Consider the following 17987-nt stretch of genomic DNA (forward strand, 5'->3'; position numbering starts at 1 on the left):
ATTTAATATGAATTTTTTAATTTTTTTGCAATTAAGACCACGTGTGTTTTTCTTTAAAAAACCGTGTCATTTTACATCCAAAACGGCGCCGTTTTAATCCAAAACAGTGTCTTTTTACATCCAAAATAGTGCCGGTGTCTTTAATTGCAAAATTTTGAAAGTTCATGTACTTTTTTTATCAAAATTAAAAGACTATGTTAAATACCAAAAACACGCAAAAATTGGTGATTTTTGCTGCATTTAATTCTAACAGTAAATCAAACCTGTATGTTGGTTATTTGAGTAAAAAGCCCACAATTCTTTTTGCCTTGTTATCCGTTACAAATTTGGGCTTCGGCCATTGACTGATAATTTTTCAAATTTTTGAGTGAGCGTTTCATCCATTCGTTTGTCGAATGTGCTGTTCACCATGAACTATTTATGAATGTGCTGATAAAATTCCCGAGATCCATTTTTCTGGCACAAGAATGTTTGATTCTGTCACGATCGAAATTCATGAGCCGCAACCGGCGTTAGGAAATGGAAGTTTGTGGCAAGCCTATATAAAACTTTTTCGCAACACAAACACTACACAGGACACAATATGAAGTAGAAACACAGATAAAACTTACTTTTATATAATACACACGAGCATATAACTTTCATACCTCGTACATACTAGCTTAACCATGATTATATATAATAGCTAGTATATATATGTAATCAACAGAGGAAGCAACGACCGGAAGAGCAGCGGTTGCTAGTGTGGCACGCCTCCATAAATATTCGCTAATGAAATCAGCATAGGATCGAGACTCCTCGGTATAATTAACTATAATACGCTCCATCAAAGCATGCTCCTCCGCATATACCTCTATAGGGTCACTGGGTTTGATGTGCGAACGCCAGGACGCAGGCCCAAAGGAACGAGTAAGGTGAGCAATAATAAAAAACTTGCCCTTCCATTTTTTCAAAGAGTCCGGAATGTCGCCAAACATCTTCAACCCAAAACGAAAGCCTAAAGTGATGAACGGAAACTCCTTACGACAGTATAGAGAGTTCATCCAATAGTGAATACGGTTAAGGGTCAGCCGCTCACCATGAGGATGATAAAGTGATTTTAAACAAATAAAGTACATATAGCATTAGAGTGCAGTTGAGATAAAGCAATACCTCAATTATCCAAAAAGCGGAGTAACAACGCGTGGATATTAAACTCTGCAAATCACTATCCTTTTCTCAAATTACAGAAAGATAATTAAACAATTTTTTCTTACAAAATGGTCACTGAACTATACTTTTTGTTACAAAGATGTTTTTGTTGTTACGAAAAGATCACTAAACTTTTTGTGAATTACAAAAAGGTCATTGATTTATTTTTTTATTATAAAAAGATCACTGAACTATGTTTCTTTTTGTAATTTCAGCTTGCCACGTAAGCAAAAATGTAAAAGTTTTGCATGAAAACGGTCCGTTTTTAATGGGTGTACCCTTTTGTAACAAAAGATATAGTTCAATGACCATTTTGTAAGAAAAGTTTATTTAGTGACCTTCCTGTAATTTGAGAAAAGTTTGGTGACGTATAAAGTTTAATATCCAACAACGTGTCTAGTGGGAAACGAAGACCAGCCAATAACTGTTCTTTAAAAACAAACGAACGACCAGGAGGAAGGCGCAGATTCACAAATTGACCATCGACGAGGAGATCCAAGAGATAATCATCAGGGATGCCATAAGTCTCCCGAAGCGAAACCAACGACTCCTGGGTCAAGGAGTAAGGCCACTTCTTCAAAGAAGCAACATTTTTTGGGTAACCTTCATCCATAATCAATGGAGAAAAAAGGTAGAAGGTCCGACAAGAGAGTAAAGAGCGAGAAGAGAAAGAGAAAAACAGGAAAACAACGAGAATAAAAAGGAAAAATAGAGATAATTTAGGCAAATTTTGAAAATAAAAGAGAAATAAAACAATACCAAAAGGCGCAAGACGCATTAAGTGCAGCATAACAAGTTGTTAGAAAGGCACAGAAAAAGAGAAGAAGGAAAAATCGAACAGGCTACCCGACGCACTAAAGCCTGCTTCGCGATATAGACATAAATATCTATACTAAGCGGGAACGGGGGTTGGGGGGGGTGGTGGTGGTGGAGATTAATGATGGAATAAGTCTACAAAGCTCATGGGACACACATATCCAGCATCGCCTAGGATAAGCAAAGAAGACACACTCGCCTATAATTAAGACCAATCCCAAACCAAAAGGGAGATTCAGACATTCAGACACCTCACTATCACATACTAGATCCGAAGCTCATACCTTTAATCCAAATATGTATTAGAAACCTCTTATAAAATCTCCACATCCATCATGGGTCCTCGGAGGAATCATTGTCGGTCATAGTTTCTGTCCAATAGACATTATGTGCACCTATTCTTAGAAAATGCATGCATTTGAACATGGGATAGCCATGCCCATGCAAGAGGCATGCACTTATTCATGATAAAATAGAAGATTTTGAAGGTTTAAATTAATGATTTAACACCCTAGTATGACATATCATTTAATTTAGTCTTAGTGACCTTGTTAACCCATAAGTCAGTGAGGGTCACTAGATCCATTTAGAAATTTATTTGAATAAATGCCTCATTCAAACAAGCATGCACGCATGATAGGAGAGACATGCTAGTGATGTGCACTAGGTTAATCATGTTTCACCATGTATTAATTTTATCATTTTTTGTATAGAAAAAGAGGTACTTTCATTTATCATTTTATATTATGATAAATTGCTTGAATGATTAATTTTTTCTAATATCATCAAGTATGTGACTTGATAGTATAACCTTTTATATTTTGTAAAGAGTTATACTCAAATCCTGTCATTATAGAACATTAAGACTAGTATAATATTGACTGATGATTATGTGTTTACTGATCATGTACATGAGACATTAAGTCAAATCATAGGTGTTATTTGAGAAAAAGAACCCTGAATGACTCATTATGAGAATGCTATATAGATCACTTAAGTAGTTCTCATTACCGTAATATTAATCTAATCATTTTACCTTGAAATCAACATGAATTTCTACATAATTGTTTTGTATCTTGATACATTTTATCATTGTCTTTAATATGCTAATGGAATAAATTGTCGTTGATATGAAATTACCTATATGAAAAATTTGAGTGATTGGAAAGGATTTTGTTCCTTATTTAATTGAGTAAGATATCTATGGGTCCCTTGAAAAGATATACTGAAGAAACTGCACGGTCATGCTAAGAATTGATAAAGAGTTATCGTTTTCAGTCTACTTGCAACCAGGAAACGAATGATTGAATATTATAAGAATGACAATTATGCTTTATATTCAATTTGGATATCGTGAGATAAAATGATTAAAATATCCAATGTAAAATATTAAGTTGGATTATTGATAATCATTTGACTTGAGTAGTCATATTATCTTGGTAGAGAGCACTTATGACTTTTGAGCAAAAATAGGAATTTCGGCCCCACTATCAATATTATATGAACTTATAGGTTCACATGTTAAGGACATGCCCAAAATAAATATGGGTTTTATAATACTAATGGAAAAATTAATAGAAAATAAGCATTTAGCGACGGAGTACAGACAGATTAAAATCATGTAGCCAAACGGTTAGCGAGGGCAAAAAAAATCCGTCGCTAAATTAACGACGACGATAAATTAATTAGCGACATATGAGATATTAATTTTTAAATAATTGGCGATCATTTAACGATGGATTAGCGACAGATTTAAAAAATATATTTTTAATTAATTCGTAAAAGATATTAATTTTAACTATTAATCCATCGATCATCGACTAGGTCACTCACCCCAGATCCTTCTAGCTTCGATCCAGACTTGTTTTCGCGTTTTCGAGTTCGTTTGAACTCGTAATTGGGCCCCGTTTGAGCCAAAAATTATATAATTGGTTGTAGAATCATAATATGTATTGTAATGGACCTGCCCCAATTTATTTCGGGTCTCGAATCCCACAATTATAATATGTAAGCAAAGTGGGCCTGGAAGCCCATATCCGATGAAACCAGCAACTTCCAAATACTATTCCGGGTTCGTTCAAACTTGGAATCAACCCCGGTTTGCCAGAAGATCTATATTGACGTGACAAAGAACTTCTGTATTTTGATTGAGATTTGATTTTGACCACCTCGACATCCAAATCGCATCGAGTATTAGACACTCTGGTCTACAAGGTTTAAAAGTATCTCTAACTTTATATGTATCTCACCCTTTATGTATATGGTTATACTGTTTATCGCTTTCTAAAAGCATGTCTAATTCAAATATTAATAGGATAATGGACCTAATTACGTTAACTTAGTAATTAAATCCAGCAAATCACTTAGAATCATAAGATTTTCATGAAAATGTAATTAGTGGTTGTATAGGCATTCAAGATGACTAATAATAAAATGAACCTCACTTATACATTCAGTTTAGGATTTGTGCATGCAAAATGGTAAAGACCCACCACTATCTGATACGTGATAGAAACCAACTTGATTAAATGATTGTTTAGGAGTACATGCTACATGTTTCACATGTCAGTTCAGATCGGGTTATATGCGCGTCTTATGTGTTTACTGCTTTTAGACATATTTATATTTTCAGTACTATATCCTTTGGCCAGTAATTGATTGTTGAGATGAGATAACCAGATATGCCATGCAAACATACAATGTGTTTGATAAGCTAAGTATAAATTTTTTGGTAGTGTCCATGAATCCGGTCTTTTAGTCCGATGTAAGGTGGTGTTATCCATAAGTGTGACAGATCTATCCAGTTGGTGTGAAAGACATTTACTAGCTGAGATAGATAGCGATTCAGCCATAAGTCTGAGCAAGCAAACCCCACTCTGGTCACAAATAGCATGATAAATTACATAAAATAAGTTTATAAAAAGATTATGATACCGATATGATAATGATACTTATATGATAATATAATAAATCATAATTATTTTAATACCGAACATGTGAGATATTTTTTTGTAATATTTTCGTGTTAAGGTAAAAAATACAAATATTTTATTTTTTTAAGATAAATACTTAAACTTCCCATACCCCCAACCCCTATAACCCAACAATAAAACCCAACCGATAAACCCTGATTGTTCAAAACCCTCAACAAAATCATTCTGCTGCCTATTTAGAATGCCTAGAAGACAATGAATTCAGTGTATAGAGCAGTCTGTTCTTCCCGGAGAAACTCTGCCTTCCGATTTCTCTTACAATCATCGTCTTCATTTTCATCATCATCATCATCATCATCATGTGATTGGCCTAGACCTAAAGAGATTCCATTTCAGACTAAGGTTGCCAATTCTGTTCATTTGATTGGTTACATAAGCGAACATATCCAGTTTCATGCTGATAAATTTGTGGCTACTACAATTATTTCTCAATCTGACTCCCCTAATTTCAGGTATTATATCAATCAATTCTTGTGTGTTTGGTTTGGAGTTCAGAGATTAATTGTTTAGTATATGAGTTTTTGTTCACTTATGGTGCTCTTAAGTTCAATTTAGTCCTTTTTTTAGGTAAAAATAAAGAGGTAAAGGAAAAATCAGTTGTTTCTTACACTTCTTGATGGTTGAAATTTCAATTTTGTATAATTTTGCAAATGACTGTTTTCTATAGTAGAACTTGATATTGGTGTTGTTACTATATTAGCGATGATGATTTCTTATCTGGTTTTATCAGCCTGCGAGAGCGTAATTTGATTTTTTTCCTTCGAATTTTTGGCTGATATTGCAGTTGGAGTGCTTTTGTGGATATGGCGTTTTCATTAGTTGAAAATAATTATCAGATGCACAGCGAAGAAGTGCATCTTACATTTACACAAATTATGTCTCAGTAACTCTTAAATAATTTCACTTTTTTCACCTTAGGTTATGGATGTTTATGTTAAGTTTTCCTGATGTTTTGGTGATTTTGGAAACAAAATTGGGGAGTTCTTGAGTTATTTCTCATGGCTGGTTTTGTTTCTTAGTAATACGACATTTTGATATTTTTGATTTCATAATATATCAGGATTCCAGTTACATTTGAAGGTGATTTGGCTCATGCTGCTGCTTCCCATTTGAAAAAAGATGATCATATTTACATAGCTGGACAGCTTAGTGCAGAACCCCTTCATATTGATGTTTCTCAGGATCAAGCCCCAGTTAGGGTAAGGTCATCGGTCATTGAAAAGCACAGGAAAATAAATATTAAATTTACGTATCTTAACGAATATTCAATGAACGTTACTTACTTTATATATGTGTATGGGTTTGGGTATTTGATAAAATTCTTTTAGCGGTTTGATTGAGGAGGGATATGTTTCTCGTTTATCATATAGCAACATAATCAAATTGTGAGACTATGCATTGTGTCGATGTATGTGTAGACAAGCATAGAGGCTTCCCGAATTATGACTCAGTGACATTCAAATTTCTTCATGTTAGATTACGGTAAACAGTATCAACTTTATAGAAGGTTCTTCACAAATTAAGAAAAGCTGGAGGCATAAGCAGAAAAAAGAAGACTATTTGCCTGAGCAACCTGAAGAAAAGGAGCCCTTAAAGGATTTTGGTAAGTTCATATTCCAAACCTTTTCATGCCTTTTTTTCTTGCCCCGTCTCATATTTTTTTTTGATAATAAGCTATATTAACTAAGGATAAGATAGGGTAAAAATTGATGATACCTTGTTTGTTAATTGTTGCTAAACATGCTTAGGAATTGTGAATAACATTTAAGCTGAAAAGGACCTAGTATAGGACTCTTCTTGTAATAGGAAATAAGTCTACCTGTTTAAGGTTACTGGCAGGAAGCTATTAGTTTTAACTTATGTTCGCCAAAGGGATGGCAGGGCAAGGTAAATGAATTAGCTTATAATGTTTGGCAGGTCTTTGTGATTGGAAAAAATTATGCATTCATTACCTAATGCCCTCAATGTGTTGTTTGAAGAGCAGTTGTGGAATGTGTTTGTAGAAAAGAAAAATCAGGCCTCATACTGAAATTTCTAACCCTCGAAGTTGTTCTGTTAAAGATTGTTCACTAGCTATTTGTGAGAGAGGGTTTCCAAGAAACCATGGAAACCTTCTTTCACCATTTTCATTGACCTTATCCTATACTAAACAAAGGACAAGGTTGAAAATCCCATCCAAATAATATGTTGGTCACACAGGTACTGTCTGCTTGTTTTTCGCCGAGTCTCTTAATTTCCTCTCTCATGTAGTTAGTTTGTCTAATTCCTGGAAAGAATATGAACAAATTTGATATCTCAAAAAAAATTCAATACCAACAGCAATTGACACATAAAAACATATTTTAGACATCATAAATTAAAGAAATTTATTTTTTGTAAATCTTTTTGTAACATTGTCTAATCATTTATGAAAAATTTATGCAGTCATAACCTAATTATAAATTTTTGGATCTAACTTTGCCACTAGTTCACAATTAGTTTCCTTGTATAAATTTAGTATGCCATTTTATTTGATGCACATTTTGTGTCTAATATTGCTTTAGTGAACATACTATATGTCGCTTGAGCTTATGGGAATTTGATTCCATCTCACATCTCGTTTCTCAGTCTAGTTCTTTTTAGTGCATATTAAATCACTCTTTTTCCTGTTACAATCATTGAACTCGTTCACCAATAACTCTTTTTTTTGTTGTAGCAATTGCAGAGGATGATTTAAAAGCTGAACAGTCGTGGAAAGATCTTTTGATGTCACCCCATGAATGGTGGGACGTCAGATCAGAAGCGGTAAGTTTGATGTTCTCTATCTGAATTGAAGGTAGGGTGAGGAACAATGAACTTCTAAATTGCATGCATTCTTTTGTCATTTGAGTAGGGCAATCCAAAGGGTGCAGTATTCGAAAGAAAGAATAATAAAGAATTACTTTGTATTGACCACACCACACCCAAATGGATCCGAGAGATGCTAGAGGCTGTGACATTTGATACGAAAACCACTGCGAAAGGCGGAATAGGTAAACAATTTATCGACTGGGAGTTTGGATATATGCTTTTCTATCTTTTTTGTGCTTGTGCTTCTTTTATTTGCCTTGTATCTCTTAATTTTTTTTCTTAGGTGGTGATGTAAATTGTGTTTTACTTTTATTTTAGATTACATGATAAAAAATGGTGATTCTTTGTTAAATTCCTGGAGAGACCTCCTCAAAAATCCAAAAGAGTGGTATGACTACCGCAGTAGTAAGCTGAATGGATCGGTAATAACTTCATCTTTTCTACACATCTTATTTAACGCATGACTGAAATATTAATTTACTCCATGAACTTGTACGTAATAAAATTCAAAATAATATTTTAATCAAGTAGTACAGTGAATCTGTAAATTTTTATCAATTACCTTAAATTATGATCAATGATTCCAACATTTTGGTCAATCAGCTCCTTACTGTTATCTTCAAAATTGATATTAAGTCTAATTAATAAAAATTGAAAAGCTCAAGGGTCTAATTGACAAAAAAGGATTTTGGTGTTTATTGCTCATTGCGTACAAGTTTAGGGAGCAAAGTGATTCTCAAGTCTAACTTCATATTGTCGTACACGGGCTGTTAAAATAAAGACCCTGTTTCAATTTATTATTTTAATTTAAACAGGTGAATCCAAAACATCCTGATTTTAAAAGCAAGGATGGTGGTCTACCGCTGTGGCTTAATATGGCACCAAAGTGGGTTGTGTCAAAACTTGAAATGGTGGAGTTTGATGCGCAAATTCCTAAATCAAAACAAGTGAAGCAGCATAAAGGTATCAAAGTAACTGTTATGATATATATGTACGTTCTTAATTTTTATTGGCGGAATCAATACTTGCGTAGCACAAAATATAATTTAACTAACATAAAGAGTACCGAGGCAAGATAAACATCTAAAGTGGTTTACCAAGATGACTATATTGCTCATACCTATATTTTTTGGTCAATAACCAAAAGAGCTAACATTGATCTTAACAAAATTTCAAATACAACTGTCTTAGTACAGACAGTGCATGAGACTGTCAACAAGCTTTACTTGTCAAATACAATAAACTATATAGGGGTGTACCTATTTCAAAAAATGAAATAAAAGCATAGGAGTGTAATCGATTTGGGTCAACTCACAAGCTGATTGAGATTTACTAAAAAAATTTCGAAATTAATTTGACTAACATCGAGTCAAGCTCGATTTCAAGCTACTCCAGTCAATGGTCGAGACGAGTTCGAACATCACAATATTCAGCCTGACGTGCTCACGAGCCTAATCGGATTTTATTCATCTTTAGTTCTTTATAATACACATTTACAATAATACTTACCTTTATACTAAATTTAACTTTTAAATATTTATACAGATATAATCAAATCGAGCTGACTTGAAATCGATTCACAATTATTCTACTATGGTCGACCTCAAGTTCGGTTTCCTAAAATAAAACTTGATCCAGTTTGAGTCATGTTTCAAGTTTGAATTTTAGCATCAAGTGGATTTCAAATTTGGCAATGATTCGACTTGATTACACACCTGCTGACCTGCAGCACACCGTGAACAAAACAATCATGTACTATCAGAACTAGGGATTTTGACATTGAAACACTTAGTAGCATTGTTTCCTTGATGCTTAGAAGAACTATGCCTTTATAAGGAACAAAACATTCACTTATTTTATTAATTTCTAACCATGAGAAAAGCAATATGTGCAGAATGCAATAATTAGGATTTTTCATTGTGTTGCCTTACTGTCTGAAAATTCAGAGATATTTAAGGTAATCCCAAATTCCCCATAATGGTAACTTCTTAATGGAGTCACAATTGTACGGTATCATCACCATTTTATGTACTAACGCTAACGGGCTTCAACAAAGATTGAATTAGTTGAGCTTGACAGTTTTAACAGTCTGTTACCCTCTTTGAATACAAGTCAAAATATTATAAGGTCCCCGAATCATGATGAGCTACGATATTTGGTTATGGTGTTTATTGAGAATTAAGGTCACTGCATGGATTGTGAACAATTTTGTCACTTGGTTTGCTTTTCTTGTTCGACTTGTTAGTAAGAAAGCAAAAAAGTAGGTATTATTTAGCCTTCAGTTTGTGTGCTAGATTGAGGTGAATTTACCTTGTGAGGATCATGAAGACCTTGATTTATCCAGTTGTTAAATTTTCTCCTTATTTTTTTCTTTGAAGTTCTCAAACTGCCTCTGCTTTTATGAGTTACTTGTTTATCCTTTTTCCTTATAATTCCTATTGGTATCTATTTTGTCATTCATAAAGTTGGTGCGTCCTGGTGAACTAATTATTTGACTAACATGTATAGTGGCTGATTATAGGTGATGAATATTGGACGGAGTTGGTAGAAAACCCGAATAAGTGGTGGGACAACAGATCAAATAAGGTAACTCTTAATTAAATGATTTATTTATTTGGCTATGTCCATCTTTTGATTTGTGTTTTGCTATATTTAGAGAAATGTGAAAGCTCCCGACTTCAAGCACAAGGAGACTGGTATAGCACTGTGGCTTACTGATTCACCACCTTGGGTCATCCCAAAGTTGCCACCCTTGAAGGATCAAAATATTGGTACCACCGCAATGCTTTCTTGAGCCATTCATCCTCTCCTCACCTTTGTTAGCTGCATTGCTATTTCCCTACTTCACTGCAATTCTAGGAAACCCTCCTGTCAGACAACATGCTCGAGAATCTGTTGAAACATATGGCACTGTCGAACCAAATTTCAAGCTGTGATTAAAGCCATCGAATGATCAATCCGTACCAAAGTTTGCTATTCATAGGTGGAAGAAATCAAAATATACCCTCTATGTTTACTCTGAAGAACATGTAACCCCTTTGTGTAATTTATGGAGCAAAAGTACGCTCTCTATTAGTTTGTGTCTCTGCATGGCAAAACAAAGGGCTGTTGTTGAGACATACCTATTTAAAATATTTATCAGCAAAAAGAGCACCTGGCTTGTTTCATTTTCTTTCCCCACCAAAAAAATTTATCATTTTATCTTTTACTCCAAACCACGTGAATTTCTTGTATTTTAGACATGTGGGAGTCTTTTTGTATATTAGCCATGTGGGGTCTTTTTATATTTTAGCCATACAGAGTCTATTTATATTTTAGTCACACGAAACTTGTTGAGATAAAGTGAAACAATGTAAAATCTTGTGAAACTAAATGAGACTCAGCAAAAATATATGAAACATTTCGAAACTAATACAAATCATATAAAATTTTATGAAACTAATTAGAATTAACTATTATGAATCATAATGAGGCATTTTGAACGGAAGTGAAACCTATGAAAACAAGTGAAAATGTGAGACCTTATAAAACTATATGAAACTAAATGTAATAACTAAATAAAATTATATAAAATTTTGGAGTCTTAAAAATGACTAGCGTTATTAAAGTGGAGCAAATATAGCCCTAACGTTATCAAAGTGGAACAAATATACTCGCCGTCTAACGATAGAGGGTATATTTGTTCCACTTTGATAAGGTTATGGTCATTTTTGAGACTCAAAAACCATTAAGGGGGAATGTGAGCCACATGGTAAACATTAGGGTCATTTTTGTACCTTCTCCCTTAATTTTACTTTAGAAGTTTATTTTTTAGATTATTAATAAATTAATTAAATTAGATCAAGTTAATTTTAATATTACATTGTTTTTATATTAAGTTTACACTGATCACCGCGAAAATTTAGATAGTTTACTCTCAATTTACTATTACTTTATTTGTAACTTTAGAAATTTATTTTTAAATTATTAATAGATTAATTGAATTAGACCAAGTTAGTTTTAGGTTTATAACAATTTAAAAATAAATTTGCATTAAGTTGACATTTAGTTTATATTAAATTTACATTAAATTACACCGACCACCACAAAAACTTTGCTAATTTTACTTTCAATTTAGTATTAGTTTAGTTTTCACTTTATAAATTTACTTTTTAAATTATTAATAAATTAATTTGATTAGATCAAGTTAATTTTAAAATTATAGTAACTTACAAAAAAGTTTACATTAAACTAACATTGAATTTATATTAGGTTTACACCAGACACCACCCTCAATAATAGGAGACAAGGTCTAGAAGCCAATAAACGGCATTCACTGTCATTTAGAGTTGTCAATGTCGAAGAACATCGAACTCCTTCGGAATACCCAACAAAACAGCGATAAAACTCGTCTATCAAATTGTTGTGCATAAATGCCGATGAAACCAATTCGACCAAAACATTTTATGAATGCAGTAACAATCATGATTTTATGCTTCCGGCGTGACAAAAAATCAAAGTATGGTCGAATGGTCAATATTGCCATAAAAAAACAACTCAGAAACAAATATAATGTGAAGCACAATACAATACTATATATAAATAAAGAGACAAAACATTAGATGTTATTACAATTACCATATATAACCGTAATTAGTAAAAAAGAATAATATTTTAAAAATGATATGTGTGAATATTTTTGGAAGTAATCTAATAAATACTCAGTTTTAGTAATATCTGCAAAAAGAAATTCAAATATCAAATAATTATATCCAATGTGCCGATAAATATACTAAATATTATATTTTGTATGTGAATGAATAGTGTAATTGTGTATTAATTGAATGGGATTAGACCAAAGGGAATTCATTCATTATTTCATAATTTGTTTAAGCCATATGCATATGATGTGCATTTATAAATATAAGTGAACAAAATATCAGCCTGCAAAATAGTTCCATGGGAGTTGTATCAAGGGAAAGAGACCAGTCTGTACATTGTTTAGAGCAGAGACATTCCAAAAAATACAGCACAATTCTAAACCAAGATCCCACATCAAAGTTTAAAGATTTGTATTGTATCATACATGAAACCCAAAAGAAAATAGAAAAACAAGTTCAATGCAAAACTAAAATTCAATTAAAGATTCTACAGCCCAAAACCAATATACAGGTTGAAATTTTAAATTACCATCGAACCAATGTCATCTAACATCATTACCATCTAACAAAATTGTCCATTTGGATTCACCTCCGCTGCCTAATCTTCACCACAGTCCACTTCACCTACAATAACAGTTTTCATCCTCACCTGCAAACACAGATAGAATGCAACTGAAATGTCAAGAGAGATGCGTCAAATTCAAGACTAGGTGCAAGGGAACAAGTAATCAATTTTCGGTATTGATTTAGGAAAAAGCCGCATCCCACAACCTCTATTTTAAGGTACAAGTTATATTTTATCCGTAATGCATTGCAGCAACACATGAGAGCATATAATATTGGTTAAAACTGATAACTATATCGCTTCACCAATAAAGACAAGGTGCAAGAGAACAAGACCTTGCCATTCATGCAACTTGTATATAGAAAAAAACACGAGTCTAATGTGACAAACTACAAAATCTATTAGAAACAATTCAACCATCCTACAATTTCATGCTACTTATCATCCCATTTTAATTTTCAGAATATCATTTACCTTTTGTTTTGTAAAATTTATAATAATGACACAATAGTGTTGAACGAATAGAATATGGTATACACTAGTTATATTCATAATCCCAAATCACTCAGATTGAGCTATGAGTTATCAATCTTCTTAAAACATGATCAAATTCAATCTCCAAGATTAAATTAAATTAATAAAACTACCAATACGAAATGTAAAGAGACTGCATAGTTTAAAACAATATAAGAGTAAAAAGTGCACTGGAGATCTCCTAATAACAAGACAACAAAGCCAACTTCTAAATGTATAAAAGTTTATGTATTTCGAGGCTGCTTAACAATGTCGGACGAAAACTTTTTATTAGTGAGACAACAATAATATATCAACTGAAGAAATTAAAGAAAATAAGTCATAATTTTTAATTTGCAAACTTACAATAATATGTATAGTTTTGCCTCTTTCCTTTTGCTCCTTGTCTTGTATATCGAGGCCGTCCTCCAATGAAGGATTTAGTTTGTCCGGGTGTTGTCGCATGCGTGTCAGATGAGACATCTCGTGAGGCGGGTGGAATAGGAAGTGAAGAATATCCAGAAACATACTCTTTCAAGACATTAACATGAATAGCAAAATCGAATCCTGCTTCTTGAAAGCAAACTAGACCTAAAACACCCCCAACAGCATTGAACACCGGGGCACCATATCCCTCTTCAAACCCAAAACTGTTACTAGTCCTATTTAGTTCCCTTGAAGCCCCTAAACTAGCAATTTGAACTAAACACACTTTTACACCAAGATTTTTTATCACACTTGTTGTACCCTCAAAAATATATTCTAATGTTCTATACCTAGGGTAAATATCTGGAGGGTCGATATCACTGTCAGGCTTACAGTGATAAGCCAAATGACCCCTCAACAGCATCGGAGAAGAACAGCCGCTAGGATAAACAAAAGAATACACATGAGGTCCAGCCACATGTTGTGTTTCTTTTGTAAAATCTACAAACTCAAAAGTTTTACAATGCTTAGCCCTCATCAAAATCAGACCCCTCTCATTATCATGATGAATCAAATCTACTCTAGAAAAAGTTAATTCACCAGGACCTTGAACAGATATATTGACAGATTCAGGATTAAAGTACCTGCACAAATGTAATAAGCAGCTTGGTATCTATCTTTAACTTAATTTTAAAGCTAATTTAATACACAAACAACAAGGCTCAATGTTAGCCAACAAGCTGCAACAGGGCATGTGGTAGCCTAACAAGCTGCCACACATGCCTCCTTGCATTCCGGTTAAATGGTTAAATAACCATTTTAATGATGGGTTAATTAGCCAATTTAATTATTATAATTTTACTTATTTTATTACTGTTTCTTTAGAATAGTTGCTACAAATAGACATCCTTTCACATATTCTTTCGTTTCTTGAACAATTAGGCTCAATGTTATACATGTTGCATATATTATCTAATACTCTTAATCTTCTATATTCCAATGCTAGCCAAGAATGTAACATCATCAGACTCCATCTATGAAAATAGCTCAAATCTACCCTTCACACCACCATGTGTGCATTTCATCACCATCAATCATGACGTTCCCACAAACACTTCTTTTTAAGGCATTCAGCAAACAACTTCTTAGCAAAATTCACATTCCCATATTTTGCAAATAATTCAATTAGACATGTTATCAGAGGCTCACATATCAATTAGACATGTTATCAAACGGATACTGCAAGACAATCCCATTATTTCCATAATCTTTGAATCCAAAATCCCATCCAAAGTAGAATAGATTAAAGAATACTTATGGACTAAAATCAAAGAATTAATCACTACAATATTAACAAAATTCAGTTTTAAACAATGCCCATGTTTTAATTGACCGGGTAACAAGATTCAGAACTTGACATTTATTCATAAATTTAAATCATTTTGCTCATTGATTAAGAGCACTATTTGAATAATATCAACCAAATGGCACCTTAGCCTCTAAAACATACAGATGAAGAAGCACAATCTAATTAATTTTGTACAAATGTCTGACAATCAATTTGCTGCTAAGTTAATATAGGTTGAACTTCTTCAAAACAAGTGATTACATGTCTGACTTTTCTGTTTGAATTCATCACTCAATGGTTTCGACTACGGGATACCACATTGAAAATTCCAACAAAACTCAATTTCGGAAGACACGCCTTTCAAACATTTTCAATTAGAACTTGAAATGCTCCTTCAGAAAACATTTATATTTAAATTAGTATAATAATTAATAAATAGAATACCTGGACAAAATTAATCCATCGGCTGAGATGCAAAAGCCAGTGAAATAGGTGGTCAGCGTGATTGTCTTTCCTTTTTCCCCTACTTGTTGTTCTTTTTGCATACGGATTTTAAAAATCGTCCCTTGCAACCGACTATAGAATGCATCCATCTCTTGAGGACTGAGACTCGAATCTTGTTCGAGTCCATGCTCCAGAAACGCGGATGCCACTGGAGAAAAGAAGGCAAAGGAAGGGTTAGAAAGTTAATTAAGCAGGTCGTTCTATAATACCACTAACTTATTGATACCAATGAATTTTCTAACCATTAGATCAAATTCTAATTAAACTCTACCGTTGATTAAAAGGTTGTTATAACTTATTACCTGCTAGCTCAGTTACCAAATTACCATATCAATTTTCACTTGTTCTTCCTTTTTTGTACGTTTCTTTCCCTTCCTCTCATTTATACTTCTCAAATTCAAGGCAGAAAAAAAGAAAACCTTAAACCATATAGCTAATTGTTCTCTTATTTTAAAAATTACGGAATCAATTATGTTCGCAGAATGCATTTTTTGCCATACTAAACAAAAGTTTAATTTGGTCATCTTTTTCAATAACGAGTATGTACTGTTAATAACTTAAAAAGTAATGTAATTCAAATTTTTCTTTGAGAAAGAGAAACAGTAAGGACTCAAACCAAGGAGTAATTTTGAGTTGATGTTTTCCTCTATCATAAATGATGCAAATTAAGGATACATCATAGAGAAATTATGTCAGTTTCTTAATTACTTCAGTTTTAGAAAATTTTATCTCTCTGAAAGTGATGTATTTATAGCTGCTAGTTAGTTGCTGTCATAATACTTGATTTTAATTGTTTTTCATATGCCTTTTCACTTACTTTGTCAACAATCATATGGTTTACGTAAACAAAAACAAAAAAATCCCTAAAACGAAGTTGCTGTCGATTTGAGTTCACTGAATAAAACAGATAACCATAAAGTTAAACAAACAAAACAATTCCCATAAACGGCAGTGGTATCAAGTGTGGTGTGCCTGAAAAAGAGATATGGTAATGGCTAGGGTGATGGTGAATCAAAAAAAAAAATTACCCTCTTAAGCTATTGATTAATGGCGACCTCATATGTTTTGATTTTTGCATTTCTAATGATTTCAAGGACATCAGACATGATTACAGGTAAAGAAAATAAATAAAATTGTGATGATATCGAAAGATTTACCTGGTACTGCTACTCGACGAGCGCCTGCCTTGGCCAAAAAACGCCCGAACCTGGAAAAAAACGTCCTGCGTCGCTTATGTTGCCGCCCCCTGGGCAACTTAGGTGGCATCGTGTGGTAGTTTTGAGGGAAGGGTTTTGAAATGGATTGTATCAGTAGCCGTAGCAGTATGATGAAAAGAGACGGGCGGCAACAAACACAGTGACCCTAACCTAACATTTAGAATTCATTACTTTTTTTTGGATATTATATTTATTAAGTACCTCGGCGGTGTAATGCTCGTCTGTGTTATTCTTGGTTCGACTCGTAACCTTCCAACTAATTTCTTTTAGTTAGAGAATAAGAATAAAAATATTTATTTTAAAAAATAACTTTTGTAAAATTAAAAATATTTTCTAAAATAAAAAAAATAATATTTTAAATTTTATTTCAATAGACTTTTCAATATAAATTTTTTATTTTATTTATTTTTATAAAAATAATATTAATTATTAATTATATTAATTTAATAGACTCTCTAATATTAACTTTATATAGTTTATAAATAACAATATAAATATTAAATGTTAATAATATAATTTTTTATATAGATTTTAAATTTATAATTCGTATTATATACGGATTATATACAATAAAATTGTGTATATATATAATCTGATTTATACACCAAATTTATACTGAATACATATAAAATTGTATATTTGTATACAAAATCGATTTTTTATAGACAAAAAGATAGTATTTTTATATATATTTTTAAAAAGGTAATATTGTTTGTAAAATAAACTTTGAGATAGTATTTTCATAAATATTTTCTATTTTTCCGGTATTATAAAACCCCCTTTTTTCTCAGTAGTTCACAAAATTGAACTTAAAGATCATTGAACTTTTAAATTTTTTTATTTCAATCACTAAACTATTTTTTTTATCATTGAATTTTTTTTTATTTTCCGGCCACAAATGTTTAGGTGGCAATTTGAATTTATTCTTCTTTAACCTAAAACTTG

At 32.5% G+C, this 17987-nt stretch overlaps 2 protein-coding genes across 2 annotated transcripts; one reads left to right on the forward strand and one right to left on the reverse strand.

Annotated features, from left to right (window-relative positions):
- Positions 1–5086: 5086 nt before the first annotated feature.
- Positions 5087–10996, forward strand: LOC126670082 (protein OSB3, chloroplastic/mitochondrial-like). The gene is made up of 9 exons (XM_050363740.2): positions 5087–5452; positions 6061–6199; positions 6477–6603; positions 7696–7784; positions 7873–8011; positions 8148–8251; positions 8645–8792; positions 10351–10415; positions 10486–10996. The coding sequence occupies exons 1-9, from the start codon at positions 5196–5198 to the stop codon at positions 10621–10623; spliced, it is 1206 nt and encodes a 401-aa protein (XP_050219697.1). The 5' UTR covers positions 5087–5195; the 3' UTR covers positions 10624–10996.
- Positions 10997–12843: 1847 nt separating this feature from the next.
- Positions 12844–17226, reverse strand: LOC126670700 (uncharacterized). Its single transcript, XM_050364509.2, has 4 exons — positions 16983–17226; positions 15766–15973; positions 13914–14617; positions 12844–13118 (listed from the first exon to the last, which is right to left on the reverse strand). Exons 1-4 carry the CDS (start codon positions 17089–17091, stop codon positions 13090–13092), a joined length of 1050 nt encoding a protein of 349 aa, XP_050220466.1. The 5' UTR covers positions 17092–17226; the 3' UTR covers positions 12844–13089.
- Positions 17227–17987: the final 761 nt, after the last annotated feature.

This window comes from Mercurialis annua, linkage group LG2, assembly GCF_937616625.2.
Source record: "Mercurialis annua linkage group LG2, ddMerAnnu1.2, whole genome shotgun sequence".
NCBI classification, from domain to species: domain Eukaryota; kingdom Viridiplantae; phylum Streptophyta; class Magnoliopsida; order Malpighiales; family Euphorbiaceae; genus Mercurialis; species Mercurialis annua.